The following is a 25,065-nucleotide window of genomic DNA, read 5'->3' on the forward strand; positions in this document are numbered from 1 at the left end:
TAGGACTAGGATTTGAAAAAGGGTTCAACCAACCAACAGCCACCCAGTTGGGGCCTCTGTGCCACCAGTTACACTGGCCCTCCCTCCCAACCAGGTTAGCCTCCTTCCCCTCTTAATGAAGAAACTAATGTGAGAAGAGCCAGTGTAAAGGGAGTGAGGGAGCCATCTCTCGTAACGCCAACACTGCACTGTGATTTTATTGCTCCAAGTGTTCAACACAGTTATTTCACGGAGATAAAGTAGAAAAATCTGTGCTTTAAGTAAACTATATAAAGGCAAATCTAAACAAGCTCAGACATATCATGTAGATCAAAAGGATTAATGGCAGATTGGGTCAAATTGTCCTAATCAGCACCATGTCAAATATCAAACCATCTTAACTAGTATCCACACCAATCAAACCATCTTAACCAGTATCACACTAATAAACTCTGCTAACCAGCACTACACCAATAATCTCTGCTAACCAGCACTACACCAATAATCTCTGCTAACCAGCACGACACCGATAAACTCTGCTAACCAGCACTACACCGGTAAACTCTGCTAACCAGCACTGAGTCAAGTATCAAATTCCTACCAACCCAAATATTAAAAACTATTCTTAGCCAGAGTGGCAGCAACTCCAAACCAGTCCAAAGTCAACCATCAAACTCTCCGAATCAGTCTTATACCAAATTTCAAGCACTTAACCAAGGCGCTGCCAAATAATAAACTTTTGGAAAGACCAGTGTGCCATCTTTACATTGTCCGACCCAGTACTGTATCACATTAATCTACAGTAACCGTAATCCCACAGAGTCCAAACTCGTTGCATTTGGTGTTACACATCAAACTCCTGGGTTAGAGTGCACCAAATTTCCAAATCTCAGAATCCTTACCATGCCAAATATTTCTGCCTGAAGCAACCGGATTTAACTACCCAATAGAACTGAAATAGCGAGAACATCAGTGATTGTGTTCCTAGGTCCTGGACTCTAACCGCAATCAGTCCAAGGCTATGTCATTACACACTCAGAAAGCAGCATCTTGGAGCTGAGCTGCTGTCTGTGCAGTGAGCGGAGATTAAGCTGGGCTGACCTTCTGCCAAAAAGCTGCCTTTCCCAATGATCTGCCTTGTAACCTCTTGACTGTTACCAATCAAAGCAACAACAGGGGCTGGTTACTGACTGACCTTTCAAAATACTTCCTGTCCACTTGCCCTGGGAAGCCGTGTGTTCCCCACTGCAGTTTATGATTAGCTGAATGTATGTGCTGTTGCATTGGTGTAGTGCCCATTATTTCAATGGGAAGGATCCCAGATGCTTTATGGGGACGATTTAATCTTAACTCATGATTCCAAGGCATAGATTGTGATTGCGAGGAGTCTCAGAGCGTCTGAGAGATGGCCTCCTGCTAGAGTTTCAGAATCACAGAATCATAGAATCCCTACAGTGCAGAAGGAGGCCATTCAGCCCATTAAGTCTGCGCTGACAACAATCCCGCCCAAGCCCTATCCCTGTAACCTCACGTATTTACCCTGCTAATCCCCCCAACACTAAGGGGCAATTTAGCATGACCAATCCACCTAACTTGCACATCTGTGGAATCTTTTAATAAGTATTTTAACGGCGTGATTTAGTTCTGACACAGAACCAGCGTTCTCACCACCTCTGCAACCTCTTTACGTGAAGTCATTGTATTTGAGCAAATGCTGTTGTGTCCAGTGAGTGCAGAAACCAGTAGGACTGAGGTCAGACTGAAAACTAATCCAGCATAGGAAAAAGGGGGTTTCAGAAACAGGAAAAAGAAGATTTGGGGCAGAGGGGAGTTAACCAAAGGAAGATTTCTTTTTGCAATGTATTGAGGCTAATGTCAACTGCCGTTCAAAACATTAGTTAGCCTCTGACCCAAGACGTGACTCTGGCAAATTCAGCCTGTTTGCCTGAGGGAAATGTACAGCCTCCCTCATGCTATGTGGTCAGGGACTGTACAGAGACTGGAAGTAGATTTTAAATGTATTGAGAATTCGACACTTGCTAAGCAATAACCCAAACTTAGTTACACTGCTTCACACTTTGGACACTGGCACTGTAACTTGGCCAGAGAATCATTTCATACTTACTTCAATGGGCATCGAACCCTGGTGCCAACCTCAACCAGCCTGTATGGGGCAGCAGCTTACCCAGCAGAGGATGGGCCCTTGTGCAGCCCCAATGGTTCAAAAGCAGCAACAACTCTATAGTGCCAACAGCTGCCCCCTCTGACAGTACCGGGGGTAAGGGTAAGTTAATGGGCAGGGTGACCATTTAGCCAAAGTTAAAGGGAAGCTGAAAGGGATTTTAAACAGGCCACAGCAGGTTTGTCAATATAATCACATCAAATGAATGATTCTGCAAATTGACTCTAAATTCCTTTGTCCTTGTGTTTTTATTTGTTATGAGGTGATTTTAGGCGTTTGTATTGTTTTATCATCTGGCTGATCATTACTCCTAGATGCCAATGTGTGCCAGTGCTAATATCGCAGTCTCTGCCACAAGGGCATAGGCAGTGCCATTCTGCTGACACTTTGAACTTTCAACTTTTGCCACCCACTCTGAGTGACGTGGACAGAGAGATCCACAACATTGAGAGTAAATGAACAGAGCGCCGGACTGCAGGAGCCTGGGGCACGGGGATTGTTAATATTCCAAACAAGCTTTCACCTAGATGCTGAAACCAGGATAATGCTAACAGCCCAGGATGAGTCACCACTTCAGTACTGCAGAGTGTTCAGTGGGATTCTTTCTCAGCCGTGACTCAGTGGCTAACACGCTCATCTCTAAATCAGAAGCCTATGGATTCAAGTCCCATTCCAGAAACCTAATTGGGGCAACACAGGGTTAGCACTGCTGCTTCACAGCGTCAGGGACCCAGGTTCGATTCCCAGCTTTGGGTCACTGTCTGTGCAGAGTCTGCACGTTCTCCCCATGTCTGCGTGGGTTTCCTCCGGTTTCCTCCCACAGTTCGAAAGAGATACCGTTTAGGGGCATTGGCTATGCTAAATTCTCCCTCAGTGTACCCGAACAAACACCGGAGTGTGGTGACGAGGGGATTGTTCACAGTAACTTCATTGCAGTGTTAATGTAAGCCTATTCGTGGCACTAATAAATAAACTTTTTAATCACATGATTGAGGCTGCTCAGAGGGAAGCACTGCCGGCGGTGCTACTTTCAGATGAGGTGATAAACCAGAGGCCCTATCTGCCCTTTCAGGAGGAAGTAAAAGATCCCAATGGCATTATGTAAAGAGCAGCAGGGAATTCCCGACCAATACTTATCCCTCAACCAACACCTCAAACAGATGCTCTGGTCATATATTTCAGTGCTGTTCATGGGAGCTTGCTGTGCCCAAATTGACTGCCACTTTTCCCACATTACAACAGAGACTAGTCTTCAAGAAGTATTTAATTGGCTGGAAGGCGCTTTGCGATGTACTGGGGTCATGAAATGCTTGGGGCTGTTGTATCACATCAGGTTCCACTTGCTGGGCGAAAGCTCAGGCTCATGTTAACTTCCTTATCTTGGATGAGGCAAAGGGCAGAAGTTTAATGTTTTTTATCAGCTGATTGAATAATTTTGAAGTTGCAGTCCAGTCAGATTATAAAGCCCGATGCTTGCACTGTAAGCAAAGTCTCTAATACGTTGCCATATCAGAAATCATTCCATTTTCTCTATAATAGTTAACACTCCCACTGCCCAGGAATGGTTCTATCAATTAAACATTGTTAATAAGTTATGGGTGACCTGAGGGTTGAGCGATACAGTGCAACAAACAGACCAAGGGGGGGCTGAGGCAAAGAGAATCGACAGAATAGGTCTATCTCATTGCTTCCTCTTGCCGCATTCACCCAAATACAGGTGTGTTGTGTGGCCAGATATGAAGACATGAAACTCTTACTTTCCCACATTGTAACATAAACAGTCTAATCTTACTGGGACCCAACCGATGTGGGATAGTTTCTACAGGGGCCACTGCTAATGTTAATCCAAGACCTCCACACGGTGGGTGGCAATGATCTGGATGTGTACAGCGCCCATCTGATAGGAGAACATTTCAGAGTGTTTGAGGAGAGGGGAGAAAGCACAAAATGGGAGATGGGGATTGTTCAGTCGGGAGGGTTGCTGGTGATGTGGTGGAGGGAGTTTGAGGGAGCAGTTTTGACCTGAATGGTAAACAGCAGCAGCAAACAGTGCAGCAATCCAAGACTGGGCTGTCCCTCTGGAAGGCACCTTGAACTGGATTCACTGACACAGTCAGTGGTGAAGGCAGTTACAGCTTCAGTGATATTTCACTGTCACCAACAAACTTAAATGTGGCGCAGTGGGTAGCATCCCTGCCTCTGAGCCAGAAGGTCCAGGTTCGAGTTCCATCCCAGGACTTGATGGTCAAGGAAGGTGCGTTCATAACGCGGTCAAACAGGTTGAGTATCAGCCTGTAAATATTTCCAAACACGGCAATGGCTGGCGGTAAGAGCGAGAGAGACTCCTGGTCAGCCATGCTTGATACGGAGTGCTGCCCCTCAGGCTATAAGCCCCCGGGTGACAGACCAGAGACCTGTTCCGGGAATTACTAGCTATGGGAACAGACAAAAGTGTGGGAAAAGAACAGGAAATACGGTTAAATAATAAGGGTGCACTGACAGCAACAACGAATTGGAAAGCTTTCACTGTACACAGTACCTTTAGAATCGGTTGAGAAACCATCACATGCGAGGTAGAAGATGCTTTATCCGTTTGCAACCAATGCATGCCAGTGGGCATAGAATCAGAGAATTCCCTACAGTACAGGAGGGGGCCATGTGGCCCATCGAGCCTGCACCAACAACAACCCCACCCAGGCCCTATTCCCGTAACCCCACATATTTACCCTGCTAATCCCCCTGACACTAAGGGTCAATTTAGCATGGTGAATCCACCTAACCCGCATATCTTTGGACTGTGAGAGGTAACCAGAGCACCTGGAGGAAACCCACGCAGCCACAGGGAGAACGTGCAAACTCCACACAGACAGTGACCCAAGGCTGGAATCAAACCCGGGTCCCTGGCACTGTGAGGCAGCAATGCTAACCACTGTGCCACATTAGTAAATGAGCATTGCTCGGTGAGCAGCATGACAGATATGGTTAGCAGCTGTCACTGGAGAGGACAGTCTGCACCGCAATGGGGAGACAGGGATTGTATTTGAGCTCTGTGAGCCACCGTGCATCGAACACACACTAGCATCCGGGGGAAAAGCAGAACTTCATTCGAGAGAATATCTCCCTCCCCGTTGAGGAGACAAGACACGCAGGATTCTTCTCTTTTGATCCTTTATGCTCCTTCATATCTTTTCTTGGTTGAGCTCATTGTGAAATGAATGAGATGTTCTGGGAGTTGTAACACTGAGTGCCATCTTCACCTTACTGGTGATTAAATCCTTTAAAAATTAGTTCCACTTCTCCCTTCCATAGCCCTCTGGTCAATGTTTAGCTCCTCAAACAGTGGTCAAATTTATCAAATGTGTAAAGGTTTACAACATACCCCACAGGGATTCTTAATGGCTGTGAGATAAGTCAGGTTATAATGGGCAACCCATGGTGAGAGGGTTATAAACAACACACAGCCACTCATTAAAGTAGCCCTCACGTTGCTGCTCAAACGCAAATGCATCTTCTTAAGGGCTTTCTGTTCTTGCCAATCTAGTTTAATAAAAAAATCCATCCCATCGATTTGTCAAACAGCCAGCCCTCAAGCCACACTTGGGTTTTGCCTGTGAGAATTCACATCGATGTTTGGCCTTTGTGCAAGAATTTTATAAAATACAATCGAAATAATATCTCCCACTGACCCACTATCCAGGCAATCCCCATAATCTTTCTGGGCACAATCCGATGGTCCAGCGAGGATGTTGTGAGGTTTGCCATAACAGCTGCCTCACCTCTGGCCAAACATAAAACTGTAATCTTTCTGAATAACACCATTGTTCCTATTACCGGGTGAGTGAGGGGGTGACCCCGAGGACTGTCTTCCCTGGGTTTAGATGTGTCGTGATGACTTATATCTTCATTTAATCAGTACGATTATATTCATCTACTCTCCTGCACCAGACCTACATGAGAATTGATGCAATATTAGTGATTAAGTTAAATAAATCAAACTACAATTTTTCAAGAAGAGACTAACTCAAACTTGAAGGGTTTGTTGAAGGTCTCAATCAATCTTCAGGCCATTGTCTCAGCATCAAATTTAAGGATGGGTCCATTAAGCTATTAGTTTGGCAGCCGCACAGGCCTCAATGCTGAGTAGGCCTTGTGATGTGGAGATGCCGGCGTTGGACTGGGATAAACACAGTAAGAAGTCTCACAACACCGGGTTAAAGTCCAACAGGTTTATTTGGTAGCAAAAGCCACAAGCTTTCGGAGGGCTGCTGATGGAGGGAGCAGCGCTCCGAAAGCTAGTGGCTTTTGCTACCAAATAAACCTGTTGGACTTTAACCTGGTGTTGTGAGACTTCTGGTCGTGTGAGCCATTTTGCATTCAATGCAGGCAGTAATTCAATGAGGGAATTCAGGATTGCCACCTTAAATCACTGACAAAAGGTTTACATTATCCCTTGCTCTCAGGTCAGGTTGCCACCTTTGGAAGGAGGTATGTTGGAAGGGATGGGTATAAGGCCAACTGCTTCAACAATGATGAAAACCATCGAAAAATCTTGTCACGTACAAATAGGTGGGAAAAAAGTTACTAATTTTAAAGACCCATGGGCCTTGATCCCCCCCCCCCCACACACACACACACCAGTGTGTTTTGCAGAGGCAGCCCACCATTGGCTGGGGGTGGGATCTTCCAGTCCCAGCGCTGTCACTGGACTTTCCCGTTGTTCGCACTGAATCGCTGACTGGAACTTCTCATAACTGGACTGCCCCTATACTGGTGGTGGTGGTATTGTCAGTGACGACTGGAAGTGGTGACCGAGGGGATGGTAAGGATGAGCAAGTTAAAATTTGCAATCTGACCTGAAGTTAAATTGCAAACAGAGGACAAGTCGTCACGGGTTGAAAGTAGATAAAAGTAAATATTAAAAGACTGAGGGCGCGATCCTACCAGCCGTTCACGCCACCCTCCCGCTGCAGCGAAGTCGGAGAATCTGGCGCCCAGCCAAATCTTCGTTCGCCGCAGCGGGACGGGAAAATCCCACCGGGCGTGAACGGCCGTAACAGTCTGGCCTGTGTTTCCAGGAGTGGGGGTTGTCTCCGGGCTTTCTGTTTTAATTCTGGTGGAAAATCCACGCTAAAATCCAGAGAAACAGCTCCACACCATTTCTCTCAGGGTACCCACAATCCTTATATTGAAACAGAGCAGGGGATAGTGAGGAAATTCAATCCTCAAGACTGATAATTCTTTGTGACACAGAGTGATCAATGCTTGGAATGGGCCTTTCACACGGAACAGCACAGCAGAAAACCCAGAAATAAGTCAATCAAACAGACACTGAAATAGGGCATGATTGGGTGTTGCTGGAGGGATTAAATAAGAGGAGCTGAATGGTCTTCCTCATCAATAACTACCTTGGGAATCTTGTGTTAATATATTAACATTAGTTTCACTGATTTCCGCTGAGGGATTATGCTGAGCTGATAAACATTGGATATGTCTATCTGAAATGATTGTTCGTTAAAGGAACGAACTCTCTGTTAAAATAGCGAAAAAGATCATTCGACACAATCACTTAGTGCTTACACCACAATATCACACCGAGAAAATGGTGATTCAGGAACCATTTGGTGCTCATTACTCTCTCTGCATGTTGGACTATTTGGACCCTGGATGGTTAAAATGATTAGTGTAACATCTCCCAACAACCAGGGACACAAACGTTACAGTTTGGCGAGAAATTAGCCCAATAGTTGGGAATATTTTACTGAAATAGAGAATGAAACCTTACTGTTGAAAATCGGCTGACGTACCTTCAGAAGAATTAAAGGAATTGCCTGAAAGGTAAGTGACGAAAAATGAGTTTGAGTTTTTCCCCTTCAAATGGTGTAGACTACACTGCAACACATGCTAAAATATTCTTCACTGAAAGGTCTTGGACTACAGTAATATCTTAATAAAAGTGCAGCTTCTAACCTAGACAACCTAACCTATATTGGAGCAACGAAAGGTCTCCATGATGATGCCAAGCAGTCATCTTAAGAATGCTATTTTCCATGACACTATTATGGAATATAAATAATCTTTAAACACAATCTGCGTGTGTGTCTATCAATAAAAGTGAACCATTCACATTCAGACCTTTGCCAGTGCAACAGATCTATCTCCAGTTCAGCTGAATCAACAAAGACCATCATGGTGTCTCCAATGTTGCTGGTGTCCATCATGGATCTAGATTGCAGCCAGCTCCTCTGACTGTCAATACTCTTGTTCAGCGTTTTACCCAATAGAGTCACTTTTCAATTTCTCCTGGTCATTAAGCCAGACCTTCAGCCACTTTGGCTTAAAATGCAATAAAACCCGCAAAAGGTATCGCCACTACTCCGTCACGCCTGTTAGACACAAGAATATTAGAACTGCACTTCATAAACTACGAGGTTCCTTCATCACAGAAAGATACCCTTTGATGCTTCCGCCTAGGGAATCAGCCTTTGAACATTGCGAACAAAGGAATTGTGTCCTTTCATGATTGTTGACACTGTCTGAGTGGCAAACTGAAGGCAATGTTAATGGAATCCACTACATTATACTCTCAAATAGATGAAATATCCTCCTAACTACTGAGACACTCTTACCAAATAAATCCTATAATTAGCACTATTCAATTAAAAATCCAATGTACCGATATTCAATAATAAAACCAATCTTCATGAAACCTGCCTTCAGATCAAGGTCCTCAAGAACATCTCATGGACTCCCCAGGCTACACAGGTATTTCAGGTTAGGCCCATGGATAACTTAGAGGTTTCCACCATTAGAATCTGGTTTGGCACATTCTAGTTTTGCCAGGACTCCAATAGCTGACCTATTCGGTCCTGTCCTTTTGCATAAGAACTTTAGGATGACAAAAAAACCCCTCTCCTGTCTTGACCTGGATTGGTCGCATTCCGCAGAAAGAAATGATTCGATTCCTGCTCCTTCTGCTCAAAGAGACAAAGGCCCTAAGCCTCTCTTCACCCTCCTTTCTGCGACCTCCATTAAATCTTTCCCCTTCCGAACAAGAGAGGTCTTCCGCCTCCTCTCAATCCCTTCGGAGACCCTCTGATTGCTCCAGCATTGAGCAGAGGTCGTTCTCAATAAGAGCGGTGACAAGTGATTCTTCCAATTCTGAGCTTTCCTCTGCATCACAAGATGTCGTCGTAGTCCAGGAGCTTTGAGTGCTGCCTGGATTTCCAGAGTCTATAGAGACGAAAGTCAAAGTATGTCTCTATCATCCGCTTGCCTGTAAGTCAACATGATAATATTGAGTAAATGGGTTCATCAAAGATAATGGTCATTCAATAGGACACTAAAACACGGCCAAATTATCACTGGTAATATATTTACTTAGCATGCAGGAAGTCTGCACTTTGTGAATTTGTCACTCAAGGCTCAAGCATTTTACGTTGAAGTTTATTTATTAGTGTCACAAGTAGACTTACATTAACACTGCAATGAAATTACTGTGAAAATTCCCTAGCCGCCACACTTCAGCACCTATTTGGGTACACTGAGGGAGAATTTAGCATGGCCAATGCACCTAACCAGCACGTCTTTCAGACTGAGAGAGGAAACCGGAGCACCCGGAGGAAACCCACGCAAACACGGGGAGAACTTGCAGACTCTGCACAGACAGTGACCCAAGCCGGGAATTGAACCCGGGTCCCTGGCGCTGAGAGGCAACACTGCTAACCACTGTGCCATCGTGCTGCCCTGTCGTCATGCCATTGCTTAGATGCAGGAAGTCTGCACTTTGTGAGTTTTTCACTCGAGGTTCAAGCATTTTGAAACCTTTGGAGGCTCTTCCTGTAAATACTGGGCTGGATTTTAAGTGGCCCCACCCGCCGGCTTTGTTTTCAGTAGGGGGACATGTAAAATAGGGTGGGTGCCTGGTCCAAACCTTGCCACCCAGCCCCCCGATCGCACCCCCATAACATGGTGGGTGAGCAGGCACCAAAATCAGCAACCCGCTCACCATTTCTAAATAAATAATCAAAGGTCAACTGAGCTCATTAACAAGCCAATTAATCCCAACAGTATGTTGCCCATTCCATAATATGGTTGGTATGGGCAGGCAGGCTGTTTCAGCAGATCTTACGCCCTCTAGTCCGCACCTGCTTACAATCCCATGTCCCCCATAACCCCTCGATGTCAACCTATGCCCCCACCTATCCCCATGCTCCCTCATATGCCCATGGCCTCTCCTTGCCAACTTATGTCACCCCCATACCCGTATGCCATCCTCATAATCGCTCACCCTGTACCCATCATGGGCAGAGCTCAGCAGCCATGTGAAGATGACAAAATACTCCTAACAATCTAATCCATCTCACTCCTACACACTTAATCATGAAAAAACTCTGATTCATGAAACCCATTCAAATCTTTTAAATCTTCCCAAATGTTCAATCCCTTATAAAAGCAAAACTTCTATTCAGACCCCACATCAAAACCAGCTAACCCCTGAATAACCTCTTTAATTGGTCAGACAAGCTTTGAACTCAGATCCTCAACCCATTGAACCATAGAAATCCCACAGTGCAGAAAGAGGCCATTTGGCCCATTGAGTCTGCACCAACCACAATCCCACCCAGGCCCTACCCCCACATTCCCACACATTTACCCGCTAATGCCTCTAACCTACGCATCTTAGGACACTAAGGGGCAATTTTAGCATGGCCAATCAACCTAACCCGCACATCTTTGGACTGTGGGAGGAAACCGGAACACCTGGAGGAAACCCACGCAGACACGAGGAGAATGTGCAAACTCCACACAGACAGTGACCCAAGCCAGGAATCAAACCCTGGTCCCTGGAGCTGTGAAGCAGCAGTGCTAACCACTGTGCTACCGTGCTGCCCTGTGCTACCGTGCCGCAATGATTGAGATCATTGTAGTTTTCAAAACTCAGCCAAGCATTCATAATAATAATCCTTGGGAAATGCTAACAAAGAACTCTACTGAAACTGGACAAATAGATGATCATTTTTCAAACCTACACCAGATGGCCTGTCAATCAAAGCAGTCCAGTTGTTTAAATTCTCACTAACAGCAGCATCCTGTTTTTTCCAAGTTTAAAGAACAGGAGATTTTTAAAAAACTTCGAATCATAACAGTTATACAGACCCTACCTGTCTTTCAAGTGCGTTTACATATATTCCTTCAGTTCAGTTGTTTAAGAAGGGTAGCAAGAATAATCCAGTTAATTACAGGCTGGTGAGCCTTACAACAGTGGTAGAGAAATTATTGGAGAGGATTCTTCGAGAAAGGATTTATTCCAACTTGGAAATAAGTGGATGTATTAGTGAGAGGCATCATGGTTTTATGAAGGGGAGGTCGTGTCTCATTAACTTGATCGAGTTTTTCAAGGAAGTGACAGAGATGATTGATGAGGGTAGGGCAGTGGATGTTGTCTACATGGATTTCAGTAAGGTCTTTGACAAGGTCCCTCATGGCAGACTGGTGCAGAACGTGAAGTCGCATGGGATCAGAGGTGAGCTGGCGAGGTGGATACAAAACTGGCTCAGTCAAAGAAGACAGAGGGTCACAGTGGAAGAGTGCGTTTCTGAATGGAGGGCTGTGACAAGTGGCGTTCCTCAGGGATCAGTGTTGGGACCTTTGCCATTTGTAATATGTATAAATGATTTGGAGGAAAATATAACTGGATTGATTAGTAAGTTTGCCGCCGACACAAAGGTTGTGGATTTGCAGATAGCGATGGGGACCATCAGAGGATACAGCAGGATATAGATCAGTTGGAGACTTGGGCAGAGAGGTGGCAGATGAAGTTTAATCCGGACAAATATGAGATAATGCATTTTGGAAGGTCTAATACAGATAGGAAATATACAGTAAATGGCAGAACCCTTAAGAGTATTGATAGGCAAAGGGATCTGGGTGTACAGGTACACAGGTCACTGAAAGTGGCAATGCAGGTGGAGAAGGTAGTCAAGAAGATACGGCATGCTTGCCTTCATTGGCCGGGGCATTGAGTTTAAAAATTGGCAAGTCATGTTGCAGCTTTATAGAAACTTAGTTAGGCCGCACTTGGAATATAGTGTTCAATTCTGGTCGCCACACTACCAGAAGGATGTGGAGGCTTTGGAGAGGGTACAGAATAGATTTACCAGGATGTTGCCTGATATGGAGGGCATTAGCTATGAGGAGAGGTTGGAGAAACTTGGTTTGTTCTCACTGGAACGACGGAGGTTGAAGGGCGACCTGATAGAAGTCTACAAGATTATGAGAGGCATGGACAGAGTGGATAGTCAGAAGCTTTTTCCCAGGGTGGAAGAGTCAATTACTAGGGGACACAGGTTTAAGGTGCGAGGGGCAAGGTTCAAAGGAGATGTATGAGGCAGATTTTTTACACAGAGAGTAGTGGGTGCCTGGAACTCGCTGCCAGGGGAGGTAGTGGAAGCAAATACGATAGTGACTTTTAAGGAGCGTCTTGATTAAAACATGAATAGGATGGGAATAGAGGGATATGGTCCCCGGAGGGGTAGGGGATTTTAGTTCAGACTGGCAGCATGGTCGGTGGAGGCTTGGAGGGCCGAAGGGCCTGTTCCTGTGCTGTAATTTTCTTTGTTCTTTGTTCATGAATCCCACATTGTGGGTTAAGGCTCTTGGACCAGCCAAATGGAGTCTGTTGGACTCAGCACCAAATTCAAATAGCTCTGCTGAGCTCGGATTGCCTGTGTGATTCACACCGTTTCCCTGCTGGCAAAAATTGGATCTGTTGGAAATGGAGACAGGGCTTCCACACGGTGGCACAGTGGTTAGCACTGCTGCCTCACAGCTCCAGGGACCCGGGTTCAATTCTGGCCTCGGGTCACTGTCTGTGTGGCGTTTGCACATTCTCCCGTGTCTGCGTGGGTTTCCTCCGGGTGCTCCAGTTTCCTCCCACACTCCAAAGATGTGCAGGTTAGGTTGATTGGCTGTGCTAAATTGACCCTAGTGGTAGGGGGATTAGCAGGGTAAATGTGTGGGGTTGTGGGAACAGGGCCTGGGTGGGATTGTGGTCGGTGCAGACTCGATGGGCTGAACGGCACTGTAGGGATTCTATGATTCTACCAGGGTCCATCCAGGTCCCACCCACAAATTTAAAGTTCTGTGGAGTCTTTCCGACTCGATAAAGCTCCAGCCCTACGTGTTTCTTTGGCATGATGGTGGTAGGGATTTTGGATTGGTATCCTGGGCCCTCAAATCAGGCTTCATAATGTAAGAGAAAGAATCAAACCAAAGAAGCATTTTTCAGCATCACCTCCTCGGGAATTGAAATGAATAGTCTGACAGTAACCTTGACAAGACAGCAGACCTGCTACTCACTAGCTCATTGGTGTGAGCTTCTCTAACCTCACCACTGGTATCAGGCATGCGTCGAAGAACCTCAATCCTCCCAACGTTGTCAACGACAAAGGCTGAAAAATTAACTACCTTTAAGGGAACAGGGAGACCTCGACCTACCTTGTGCTGAGAGCTCCAACGGAGACTCAAAGGATATGCGGTGCGGAGTCATCAGATTGGTCAGGCTTCGAAAGAGCTGAAAGCAACAAGCAAGAGATGAGTTTTGTGCAGCACATTCCCCGAACATGGAGCGCCTGAGCCCAGTGTTACACTTTCTGAGAATCTGGGTCAACCAATTGACAAATCGTCTTTTTAAGTCTGTGGTCCCCATGGATGTAGAGTAACCCAGTTAAAATAATTATTGCACACAGTCTTGTGGAAGAGTTGCATTCATGGCATAGTGGCACAGTGGTTAGCACTGCTGCCTCACAGCGCCAGGGTTCAATTCCGGCCTCGGATCAGTGTCTATGCGGATTTGCACATTCTCCCCGTATCTGCGTGGGTTTCTGCCGGGTGCTCCGGTTTCCTCCCACACTCCAAAGTTTCAGGGGGATTAGCAGGGTGAATGTGTGGGAATATGGGAATAGGGCCTGGTTGGGGGGGGGGAGGGGGGGGGGATTGTGGTTGATGCGGACTTGATGGGCTGAATGGCCTCCTTCTGCACTGTAGGGATTCTATGATTCACTGACCGACAACCTCTCCACCTCCCGCCCTTGCAACTCCTCCCCCAACAACTGGCTCATAAAGCATCTATACCTCAGTGTAAGTTCACTGCCCTGAATTGCAGCAAATTCCTAAATCCTGCTGAAAAGAGACATGTTGCTGAAGTTTTTCACCTCGCACTCATCAGGACAAACACAAGAATGCCAAATTTCAAACAATCACGGAAATTTATACTACAGGAGCTTGGTGCTGATTGGTAAACCAGGGTCAACCTGCCAACCAATGTGTTGTCATGGAGAAAACAACAGGGAATTATAGGTTCTACAAAGTTATCGAAGAATTTAAAAATGGCTCAAAGCTTGAACATGATCATTTTGTTCCCAGGGAACAAGTTCTGTATGAATTGACATTGCTTCCAGCAGGTATAAATGAGTCAGGTTATGAGTTTGACTGATGATCTTAAACTGCTTGTTGGTGTGGCTGTATCACACTCAGGATTGTTCAACCAGTGCAGCCTCATTGCGGAATCATATCTCACAGCAGACATTTCGCTTTGGTTTTGCAGCTTAGTCGAGTGCGTTCTGTACCCTGCCCATCTACAACAGGGCAACATGTCTCGCTTCTCATCAACGTACAATCCTAAATGTTACTGTGCGAGTGAGTTGCCTCACTGCGGTATATCAGTGCCTTGCTTACTGAGATTTCTACCGGCCGACTGAGACTTTCAGCCCTCTCCTCATCAATGTTTTGCGTGTCAGAGCTGTTGATTACAGATGCAGCAACTTTGTTTAATGGGTTCTGGAATGAATTTGAGGGTGCAGAACCCCCCCCCCCCCCGCCCCCCCCCCCCCGTCGTCCCCCCGTCACCCCCCACCACAACCAACCAGCCATTGAGTCAAATACAATCAATCACACAGCTCCAGGTGGTAGCAATGAATCAAAAAAAACAATCACAGATTTTACCAGAGTGCTGTCATTCACTTTGAAACCTAAGATAAATCAGCATATTTTTGAAATGATGTAAGGCATGGGGAGCAGCAGCAGGGTTTAGCTTTCCCAGTGCAGCAATCATAAAACACTGGTGAGTGGGTTTTAAAAGTAAATAGGATATTGATCTTTACCTGAAGGGGGCTGGAATCTAAAGGGATAAGTAAGGTTACTGTTCCAGAAGGTTCTGGATAGTGGACTGCATTCAGTTTGGAGCGTCCTACCTCTGGGAGGATGTATTGGCCGTGGAGTGTGGTGTAGATTCGCCAAGTTTATACCAGGGCTCAAAGGGTTAAACTATGAGGTCAGCTTGTGTGAACCACTGCCTGGAACGTAGAACATTAAACAGTAATCTAACCGAGGTGCTTAAATGATTAAAGGATTTGACAGGGTGGATAGAGAGAAAAGATTTCCTTAGGTGACAGAATCTAGAATAAGTGGCCTCATATTAAAATTAGAACAAGACTAAAGAGTAAGGTGAGGAAGCTCTCCTTCACATGCAAGGTCGCAGGAATCTCAATCGCCGGCCCTGCAAACGTTGAGGGTCTGTCAATTCAAAATGTCAAAACTCAGCTTGATAGATGTTTGTTGGAGAAGGATATTATGCAGAACCGAGCTGGATAGACTGAGCTTAGCTACAGAGAACTAAATCTCGGAACAGGTCGAGGGGCTGAGTAGCATTTTCCTGTTCCGGAGATAGACAGATCGGAGAGAAAGGGATAAACACAGAGAAATAGGCAGAGAGAGACGAGTCGGCAAAGAAGAAAGAGACAGACACAGAAACAGACAGGCAGACAGACAGGCAGAGAGACAGAAGCAGACAGACAGGCAGAGAGACAGAAGCAGACAGGCAGACAGACAGGCAGAGAGACAAAAGCAGACAGGCAGAGAGACAGAAGCAGACAGGCAGACAGACAGGCAGAGAGACAGAAGCACAGGCAGACAGAAGCAGACAGGCAGAGAGACAGAAGCACACAGGCAGACAGACACTCAGATACATGCAGATATAGAGACAGCTAGAAAAACACAGCTGGATATGTAGAGAGACACGCAGAAAGATAGAGACAGAGATTGCCAGAGGGAGACAGAGTGACAGATGATAACAAGGCAGAGAAATACAAAGAGGGAGAGAGTTGGAGAGAGAAAGATAGCCAGAGGAAGACAGGCACTGAAAAAACAGACTGAGAGAGAGAAACAGAGACAGGCAGTGAAATTGAGACAGAGAGAAAGAGAGAGGGAGAATGGAGTCAGTGTAAAACACAGGAAGGGGAAAGAGAGACATCGAGAGAGAGACATAGAGAGAGAGACAGAGAGAGAGACAGAAAGAGAGTGACAGAGGGAGTGACAGAGGGAGTGACAGAGGGAGTGACAGAGGGAGTGACAGAGGGAGTGACAGAGGGAGTGACAGAGGGAGTGACAGAGGGAGTGACAGAGAGAGAGTGACAGAGAGAGAGTGACAGAGAGAGAGTGACAGAGAGAGAGTGACAGAGAGAGAGCGACAGAGAGAGCGACAGAGAGAGCGGAGTCAGTGTAAAACACAGAGGGGCGGAGAGACAGAGAGAGAAAGAAAGAGAGAGAGAATGGGTTCTGTGTAAAAGAGAGAGAGAAAGAGAGACAGGCCAGAATTTTACAGTCCTGCCTGCCACGGGAATCGGAGCGGGCGAGGGGCACCCCATGAAACCGTCCGTTGACCTCGGGTGGGATTTTACGGTTTTGGGACGAGCGAGGCCATAAAATCTCGCCCAGAGAGACAGTAGACAGAAATAGACATGGATGGAGAGACACAGGTTTAGTGGGAGAGAGAGACACTGACAGAATGTCACACTTGGGCAGGGATAGAGGGGGAAATCTTCCACTTCTGCCAATGGCAGGAATTGAGGCAGGCAGGGGAGCAGAATTTGGTGAGAGGCCACAGGTCATTCTCCCTCGCTCTGGAAAGGAGTTTGGAACCTCGTTTCCCAACTTCCAGGGCAGCTTAAAGGCAGTTTGAGTGTCCCAGGAAGCTACATTGAGAACCATGATTGAATCTCATGAACGTTCAGTGAAAGGCCAACTCCGGAATCTTGCTCCTCCTTCCAAATGAGGCACTCCGCCAGTGGGAATCTAGAATGCCCTGTTTCACCAGTGTGTGAGAGTGGTGAGCAGCTGGTGAGTAGACATCTTCCCGGGCATTGAGGTCAGTGCACATGGATTCCACTTTCCTTTCACACTCAGTGAGAGATCTCAGCTGCCTATTGCATAAGCTGTACCCAGGCTGGGCACAGGCGAGGGGGCGAGACTGAGGCAAGACTGGAGAGGGGTGCGTGGAGTCAGGGAGCAGAGTGGAGCAGTGAATGGCTGTCCGGGTGCCGTTTAAAATAGTGCCCAGACATTGGCGCCTATGAGATAACGCTGGGGTAGGCTACATTCTGCTTGCCCCACCACGAGATCCGCCATGCTGCTCATGGATGCATAATTAGTGAGGTAAAGAGTGCAGGATCTGGTGCGTTCAGCCAGCCCATTCTCCAACAGAAATCACTCTGATATCTGCTTCCATCACCAGCCTCAGCAAGAGAGAAATGAAGCGGTGAGGGAGATCCACAGAGAGTGTAAGACAGTGTGTGTAAGAGAGTCAGAAATAACAAACATTGGAGAATCAGAGGGGCAAAAAACAGAGAACGACCAAAGTCATTGAATTCCTGCAGTGCAAAACGAGGCCATTCAGCCCATCGAGTCTGCACCAAATCTCTGACAGAGTATCTTACCCAGGCCCTCTCCCCCACCCTATCCCTGTAACCCTACACATTTCCCATGGCTAAACCATCTAACCTACACATCTTTGGACACTAAGGGGCAATTTAGCCAATCCACCTAACCAGCACGTCTTTCAGACTGTGGGAGGAAACCGGAGCACCCACAGGAAACCCACGTAGACACGGGGAGAACGTGCAAATTCTGCACAGTCACCCAAGGCTGGAATCAAACCCGGGCCCCTGGCGTTGCGAGGCAGCAGTGCTAACTATTGCGCCACTCTCAAAGTCACAGTGGGGAAGCAGAAAAGACCGAGAGGGTTAGACAGTCAAACAAACCAAGATGATGAGTCGATGGAAGACAAGGTAGAGTGTGTTCACTGAGGGAGATGGGAATCTGATCGTAAATGAAGTGACTGATCAAATCATCTCAATCAACAAAAATAATCCCATCATCTGGAGGATTAAAGTATGGTATTCAAACAATAAAACTGTGTTTCCATTTGCTTCACAAATACATTCACAATTGCACAAATGCCATGTGCCCAAGGCTTGAAGGAAACAATCTAATTTTATCTTCAGGGTGATTGGCCGAATTGGCCGTAACAACTGCTTTTCTCTCAGTTAATTCCAGAAAAACAAATATCAGAGGTTTGGAAAAGGAGTCACGTCCTTAACCTTACTGATGCAGACTTATTGATGGTCTTTTATGATCTTCACAAAGTAGACCACTTTGTCAGTTTATTGAGCATGACTGATCGATGCTGAATAACACATCACACAGTCACAGCAATGGGACAAGCTCAGGCACTCAGCAGACTGCCAGATCAAAGGAGTAGAGGTCGCTGCTTGGAAGATCGCTGTCAGCCTCTGTGTAACACTCCATCACAACGCAACACAAATAGAGGCCATTCCACCCATCAGACCTTGGCCAACTCTCTGAGAAAGCCATCCAATCAATGCCACTCTGTCGCTCATTCCTCACAGCCCCGCATTTCATTTCAGTTTCGAGTCTATATCGAATTCCCTTCCGTCTTCACCAGCCCCTTCAGGCAACACATTCCAGGTACATAACAGCTCTGCATCAAAACAAATTCTTCTATACACCATTTGGAACATGTCATAGAATCATAGAAACCCTACAGTACAGAAAGAGGCCATTCGGCCTATCGAGTCTGCACCAACCACAATCCCACCCAGGCCCTACCCCTACATATTTTACCCACTAATCCCTCTAACCTACACATCTCAGGACACTAAGGGGCAATTTTAGCATAGCCAATCAACCTAACCCGCACATCTTTGGACTGTGGGAGGAAACTGGAGCACCCGGAGGAAACCCACGCAGACACGAGGAGAATGTGCAAACTCCACACAGACAGTGACCCAAGCCGGGAATCGAACCCAGGTCCCTGGAGCTATGAAGCAGCAGTGCTAACCACTGTGCTACCGTGCCGCCCCGTGTCTATCAGATGTGTCCTGAATCTTTTCTGTTCCAGCTTTTGCAGCTCTCATATTGAAATCCCTCTATCCTGAAATCCCTCTGTCCTGGTATAACTCTGGTAAATCTCCACTGCAACCCATCCTTCCTAAAGGACGGTCCCCGAGCTGAGGCCTAACCTGTGTTCAATAAAGATTTGCTATGACAGGCTGGCTCTATGCATCTATTTTTAAAATCACGAAGCCTGTCTGCGTTTAGTCAGCTCTTCTCAATGCGTTCTTCCATCTTCAAAGCTGTATTTATCCAGAGCCGTCTCTCTGTTCCTGCACCCCATTATAAAATTGTAGCATTTAGTTCCCTCCAGTCTCCCTCACACAATCAATCTCATCACACTTCTCTGCATTAAATTTCATCTCATTTCACCGGCCCAGCTATGTCCTGCTGCGATTTGCTCCATCAGCCTCACCACTTACTACACTTCCAAAGTTTGCATCCAGCTCAAGCATTAAAATGACGCCTCCCCACCACCCATTCCCAAATCCCGGTCACTAATGTGTATCAAAAGGAGCAGTGGGCCCAACTCGGACACCACTGTATAGTTCAAGAAACTCTCCTCTTTCTGTCTCTCGGCCAATTTTGTATCCACACTGCTCTTCCTTTAATCCTACAGGCTGCAGTTTTGCTAATAAGTCTATTGTGTAGCACTTTATCAAACATCCTCTGAAAATCCATCAACCACGCCACCCTCATTGGCCATGATAAATTCTCCCTCAGTGTACCCAAACAGGCGACGGAATGTGGCGACTAGAAGATTTTCACAGTAACTTCATTACAGTGTTAAGGTAAGCCTATTTGTGACTAATAATTAAATGTTAACTTCTTCTCTCATCGATTTCCTTCCAAGAACACAATCTAGTTTGTCAAACATGATTTGCCATTAACAAACCTTTGCTGATTGTCACAAGTTGATCCAGGGTTTATTAAGCCGGCTGGCTACAGTTACCGGCTTTATCAGGAGTGTAACATTAACAATCCTCCAGTCCCCTGGCACCAACTCTTATTCGGATTCTCTGCTATTTCCATCCCTGCTTCCCTCAGTAACCTCGGCTGAAACCCCTTCAACAAAGTGTGTGACTTCTCTACTTTTGGTGCGACCAAACTACTCAGTACCACCTGCATTGGTGGAATCCTCTTCTCCAGTGAAGACGGATGAAAAATCCTCATTCAGTACCTCAGACACATCCTTTGTCAACACAAAAGTTTCCATTTGGTCTCTAATCAGTTCCAGTCTTCCCGGGGGCGGCACGGTGGCACAGTGGTTAGCACTGCTGCCTCACAGCGCCAGGGACCCAGGCTTGATTCCCGGCTTGGGTGACTGTCTGTGTGGAGTTTGTACATTCTGCTCATGTCTGCGTGGGTTTCCTCCGGGTGCTCCGGTTTCCTCCCGCACGCCAAAGATGTGCGGGTTAGGTAGATTGGCCATTTTAAATTGACCCTTAGTGTCAGGAGACTAGCTAGAGTAAATATGTGGGGTTATGGGGATAGGGCCTGGGTGGGACCGTGGTCAGTGCAGACTCGATGGGTGAATGTCCTCCTTCTGCACTGTAGGATTCTATGTTATGAGAAACTCCAGTGTTCCCTTTTCTCAGTTAGCCACTGAACTCCTTTCATACACTCTTTTGGCCCTGATTACTTCTTTTTCCTTTTCTCCTCTGAGCTTGTTGCATTCAGCATGATTCTCCAATGCGTTATGAACCTGACATTTGTCCACAGCCTCATGTTTTGCTGTTGTACTTTATCGAAGAACAACCAAGACTTTTCCAAATGCTGTGGCTGACATTAATCCTTTAAGTGGCAACACCAGTCTGTTCATTGGTTGCTTGTTAGACCTTATCTGCACAATTTGGCTGTGACATTTGCTCACACGACTGTGAATATGCTTCAATTATTTAAAAATTAATTTGTGGATTATGGGCGTCGCTGGCTGGACCAGCATTTATTGCCCCTCCCTAATTGCCCCTTGGGAAGGTGGTGGTGAGCTGCCTTCTCAGACCACTGCAATCCAGATTGCAAAGCATTCTGGGGCAATCTGAGACTGTGATTCAAATCCCCCCATAACTTTGCTTTCCCCCTAGCGTGCTCTCTCTATAAGGTCCCACACATCCTGGACATTCTCTCTTCCACCTCCTTCCTTCAGGAAGTCTGAGTACCAACCGACTCAAGAACAGCTTCTTCCCTGCTGCCATCAGATGTTTGAATGGACCTACCTCATATTAAGTTGATCTTTCTCTGCACCCTAGCTATGACTGTAACACTACATTCTGCACCCTCTCCTTTCCTTCTCTCCTATGTACTCTATGAATGGTATGCTTTGTCTGTATAGCGTGCAAGAAATAATTCTTTTCACTGTATCCCAAAGCATGTGTCAATAATAAATCAAATCAAATCCTCTGCATTCCTGACATTCTGGCTCCCTGTGCATTGCTGATTTTCTGCCTTCCACCACTGCGGGTCTTGTCTTCTGCTGCCTAAAGCCCCAAGCTCTGGAATTACTCCCGTAAGCCTCTTCACCCCTCTGCGTGCTTGAAATGGCTCCTCATAAACAAGTCTTTCTTCATCCAAGTTGGTATTTCTCCAGTCACAAATATGGACTGATAATGGCTCCTCTGACATACCACAAGATACCAGACAAAGATGAGTTGTTGTGACACAATGCTTACTAAATTTTACCTTCCTCTAACCCCACACTGACAGCTTAGATATTCAGAATCTGCTGATCCTAACCAAACGTCATCCACCGAGCCAACTCCATCCTCCGATGTTACTTATTTAAAGAGACGCAATTTGAAAGCAGGCAGCAACCTCATATATGGGAATATTTGTGTTACCACGGCGAGGGGAGAGGAGGACGTGGAGAAAGACATGGAAAATATTAAAAAGGAGGATTTAACATAGAGTCAAAGAGGGTAGCTTCTAAGCGGCTATTTGGGGGAAGACCATCGCAGGATTACCATCGCTGAATCCCCACCATCAATATCCTGGGACTCACCATTGACCAGGAACTGAACTGGAACAACCATATTAATCTGCGGCTACAAGACTTGGTCAGAGGCTGGGAATCCTGCAGTGAGTAATTCACCTCCTGACTCCCCAAAGCCTGTCTGCCCTCTACAAAGCACAAGTCATGAGTGTGATGGAACATTCTCCACTTGCCTGGCACCATCCAGAACAAAGCGGCCCACTTGATTGGGACCCGATCCACCACTTTAAACTGATGCACAGTGGCAGCAGTGTGTACCATCTACAAGATACACTGCAAGAACTCATCCAGGCTCCTTCAACAGCGCCTTCCAAACCTGTGACCTCTACCACCTGGAATGACAAGAGCAGCAGATACCTGAGAACACCACACTTGAGGGTTCCCCTCCAAGTCACTCACCATCCTGACTTGGAAATAAATAATCACTACTCCATTGTCTCTAGGTCAAAATCCTGGAATTCCCTTCCTAACAGCACTTTGGGTGTACCTACACCACAACAGTAGTTCAAGAAGGCTCACCACCACATTCTCAAGGGCAATTAAGGATGGGTAACAAATGTTGGCCTAGCCAGCAACCCCAACCTGTAAATTAATTTTAATAAAGAAATGCTGAGGTAAAGAGGTTTTAGGACAGTTCCATTGAGGAGGGCTGCAGTGACTCACATTTTGGTATCTGATGGTATAGCTGAGTTTAAGGAGTCAGAGGGTAGGTTGGACAATATTCAGGCAAAATGGGGAGATTGTGGAAGGCTCTGAACTCAAGGGACAAGGCCTGGCCCCTTTATTTTATTAATCAGTTGCCTGAGAAACACATCAACAACAACTACAACTTGTATTTACATAGCACCTTTAATGGACTAAAATATCCTCAAGGCCCTTGACAGGAGTGTAATCAGATAACATTTGACACCAAACTATAGATGGAGATATTGGCTCAGGAGAACAGAAGCTTGATCAAGGAGTAGGATTTACGGAGCAACTGATAGGAAGGGAGAGAGGCAGAGAATATTCCAATTCACTCCTGACACATTCTACCCTCCATTAGCTTCAACACTGGACATAGGAACAGGAGTAGGCCATTCAGCCCGCTCAAGCCCAGTCCGCCATTTAATGGGATCATGGCTGATCTGTGGTCTAACTTCATGACCTGCCTTTGGCTCATATCCCTTAATACCTTTACTTAACAAAATGTTATCTACCTCAGATTTAAAATGAGCAACTAATCTAGCATCAACTGCCATTTGTGGAAGAGAATTCCAAATCTCTGCCACCTGTGTGTGTGGAAGTGCTTCCTAACATCTCTCCTGAATGGTCTGGCTCTAATTCTTAGCCTATGTCCCCTAGAATGTCTTGAATCTCCAACCAGTGGAAATAGTTTATCTGAATCTATCCTGTCTTTTCCTGTTAGTATCTTGAAGACTTCGATCTGGTCACCCCTTAACCTTCTAAATTCTAATGAGAACAGGTCTAAATTGTATTACCACTCCTCAGAATTTAAACCCTGAAGTCCAGATATCATTCTTGTAAACCTACTCTGCACTCCCTCCAAGGCAAGTAGATGCTTCCTGAGGTGTCCTGCCCAAATCTACTCACAGTGACTCCAAGTGGGCTCCAACCAGGGTTTTGTTTAACTGCAGTATAACTTCAGTGTCCTTATGCTCCAGTCCTCTAGATATAGCAGCACGGTGGTACAGTGGTTAGTATTACTGCCTCATAACGCCAGGGACCCGGGTTCAATTCCGGCCTCGGTCACTGTCTGTGTGGAGTTTGCACATTCTCCCCTTGTCTGCATGGGTTTCCTCCTGCTGCTCCGGTTTCCTCCCACAGTCCAAAGATGTGTGGGTTAGGTTGATTGGCCATGCTATATTGACCCTAGTGTCAGGGGGATTAGCAGGGTAAATGTCAGGGGATACGGAGATTGGGCCTGGGTGGGATTGTGGTTGGCACAGACTCTAAGGGCCAAATGGTCTCCTTCTGTACTGTAGGGATTCTATGATTCTATAAAGGCTAGCATTCCATTAGCCTTCTTGATTATTTTCTGTCCGGTTTGTGGCATTTTAAAGATCTTTGCACCTGAACCCCCAAGTCTCTTTAGACATCCACTGTATTTAACTTCATACCATCTAAAAAATACTCTGATTGATCCTTTTTTGGTCCAAAATGGATAAGCTTGCTTACATTGAAATCCATCTGCCACAGTTTTGTCCATTCACCAGTTTATCAATATCTCTTTGTAATTTATGCTATAATCTACACGGTCCACAATGCTGCCTAACTTTGTGTCATCAGCAAATTTAGAAATATGACTTTCTATGCCATTAAGTAAAGTTTATTTATTAGTCACAAGTAAGGCTTACACTGCAATGAAGTTACTGTAAAATTCCCCGAGTCCCCACACTCCGGCGCCTGTTCGGATCAATGCACCTAACCAGCACATCTTTCATTCTGTGGGAGTAAACTGGAGCACCCGGAGGAAACCCATGCAGACTCGGAAAGAACGTGCAGACTCCGCACAGACAGTGACCCAAGCTGGGAATTGAACCCGGGACCCTGGCGCTGTGAGGCAGCAGTGATAACCACTGTGCCACCGTGCCGCCCACATTATCCATGTGGACAATAAATAATGTGAACAATTGAGGTCCCAACACCGATCCCTGTGGGACACCAC

The 25,065-nt window shown here is 46.2% G+C and overlaps 1 protein-coding gene across 1 annotated transcript in view; it reads right to left on the minus strand.

Moving 5' to 3' along the window:
• Positions 1-8,299: 8,299 nt before the first annotated feature.
• Positions 8,300-25,065, minus strand: part of LOC144503027 (NMDA receptor synaptonuclear signaling and neuronal migration factor-like) — a 76,902-nt gene continuing 60,136 nt past the window's right edge. The window contains exons 14-15 of the mRNA XM_078227530.1: positions 13,658-13,733; positions 8,300-9,434 (exon numbers count right to left, since the gene is read on the minus strand). Coding sequence (XP_078083656.1) covers positions 9,337-9,434; positions 13,658-13,733 — 174 coding nt within the window. The 3' untranslated portion in view covers positions 8,300-9,336. The remainder of the gene's footprint in view (positions 9,435-13,657; positions 13,734-25,065) is intronic.

The sequence above is a fragment of the Mustelus asterias genome, chromosome 13, assembly GCF_964213995.1.
Source record: "Mustelus asterias chromosome 13, sMusAst1.hap1.1, whole genome shotgun sequence".
NCBI lineage: Eukaryota > Metazoa > Chordata > Chondrichthyes > Carcharhiniformes > Triakidae > Mustelus > Mustelus asterias.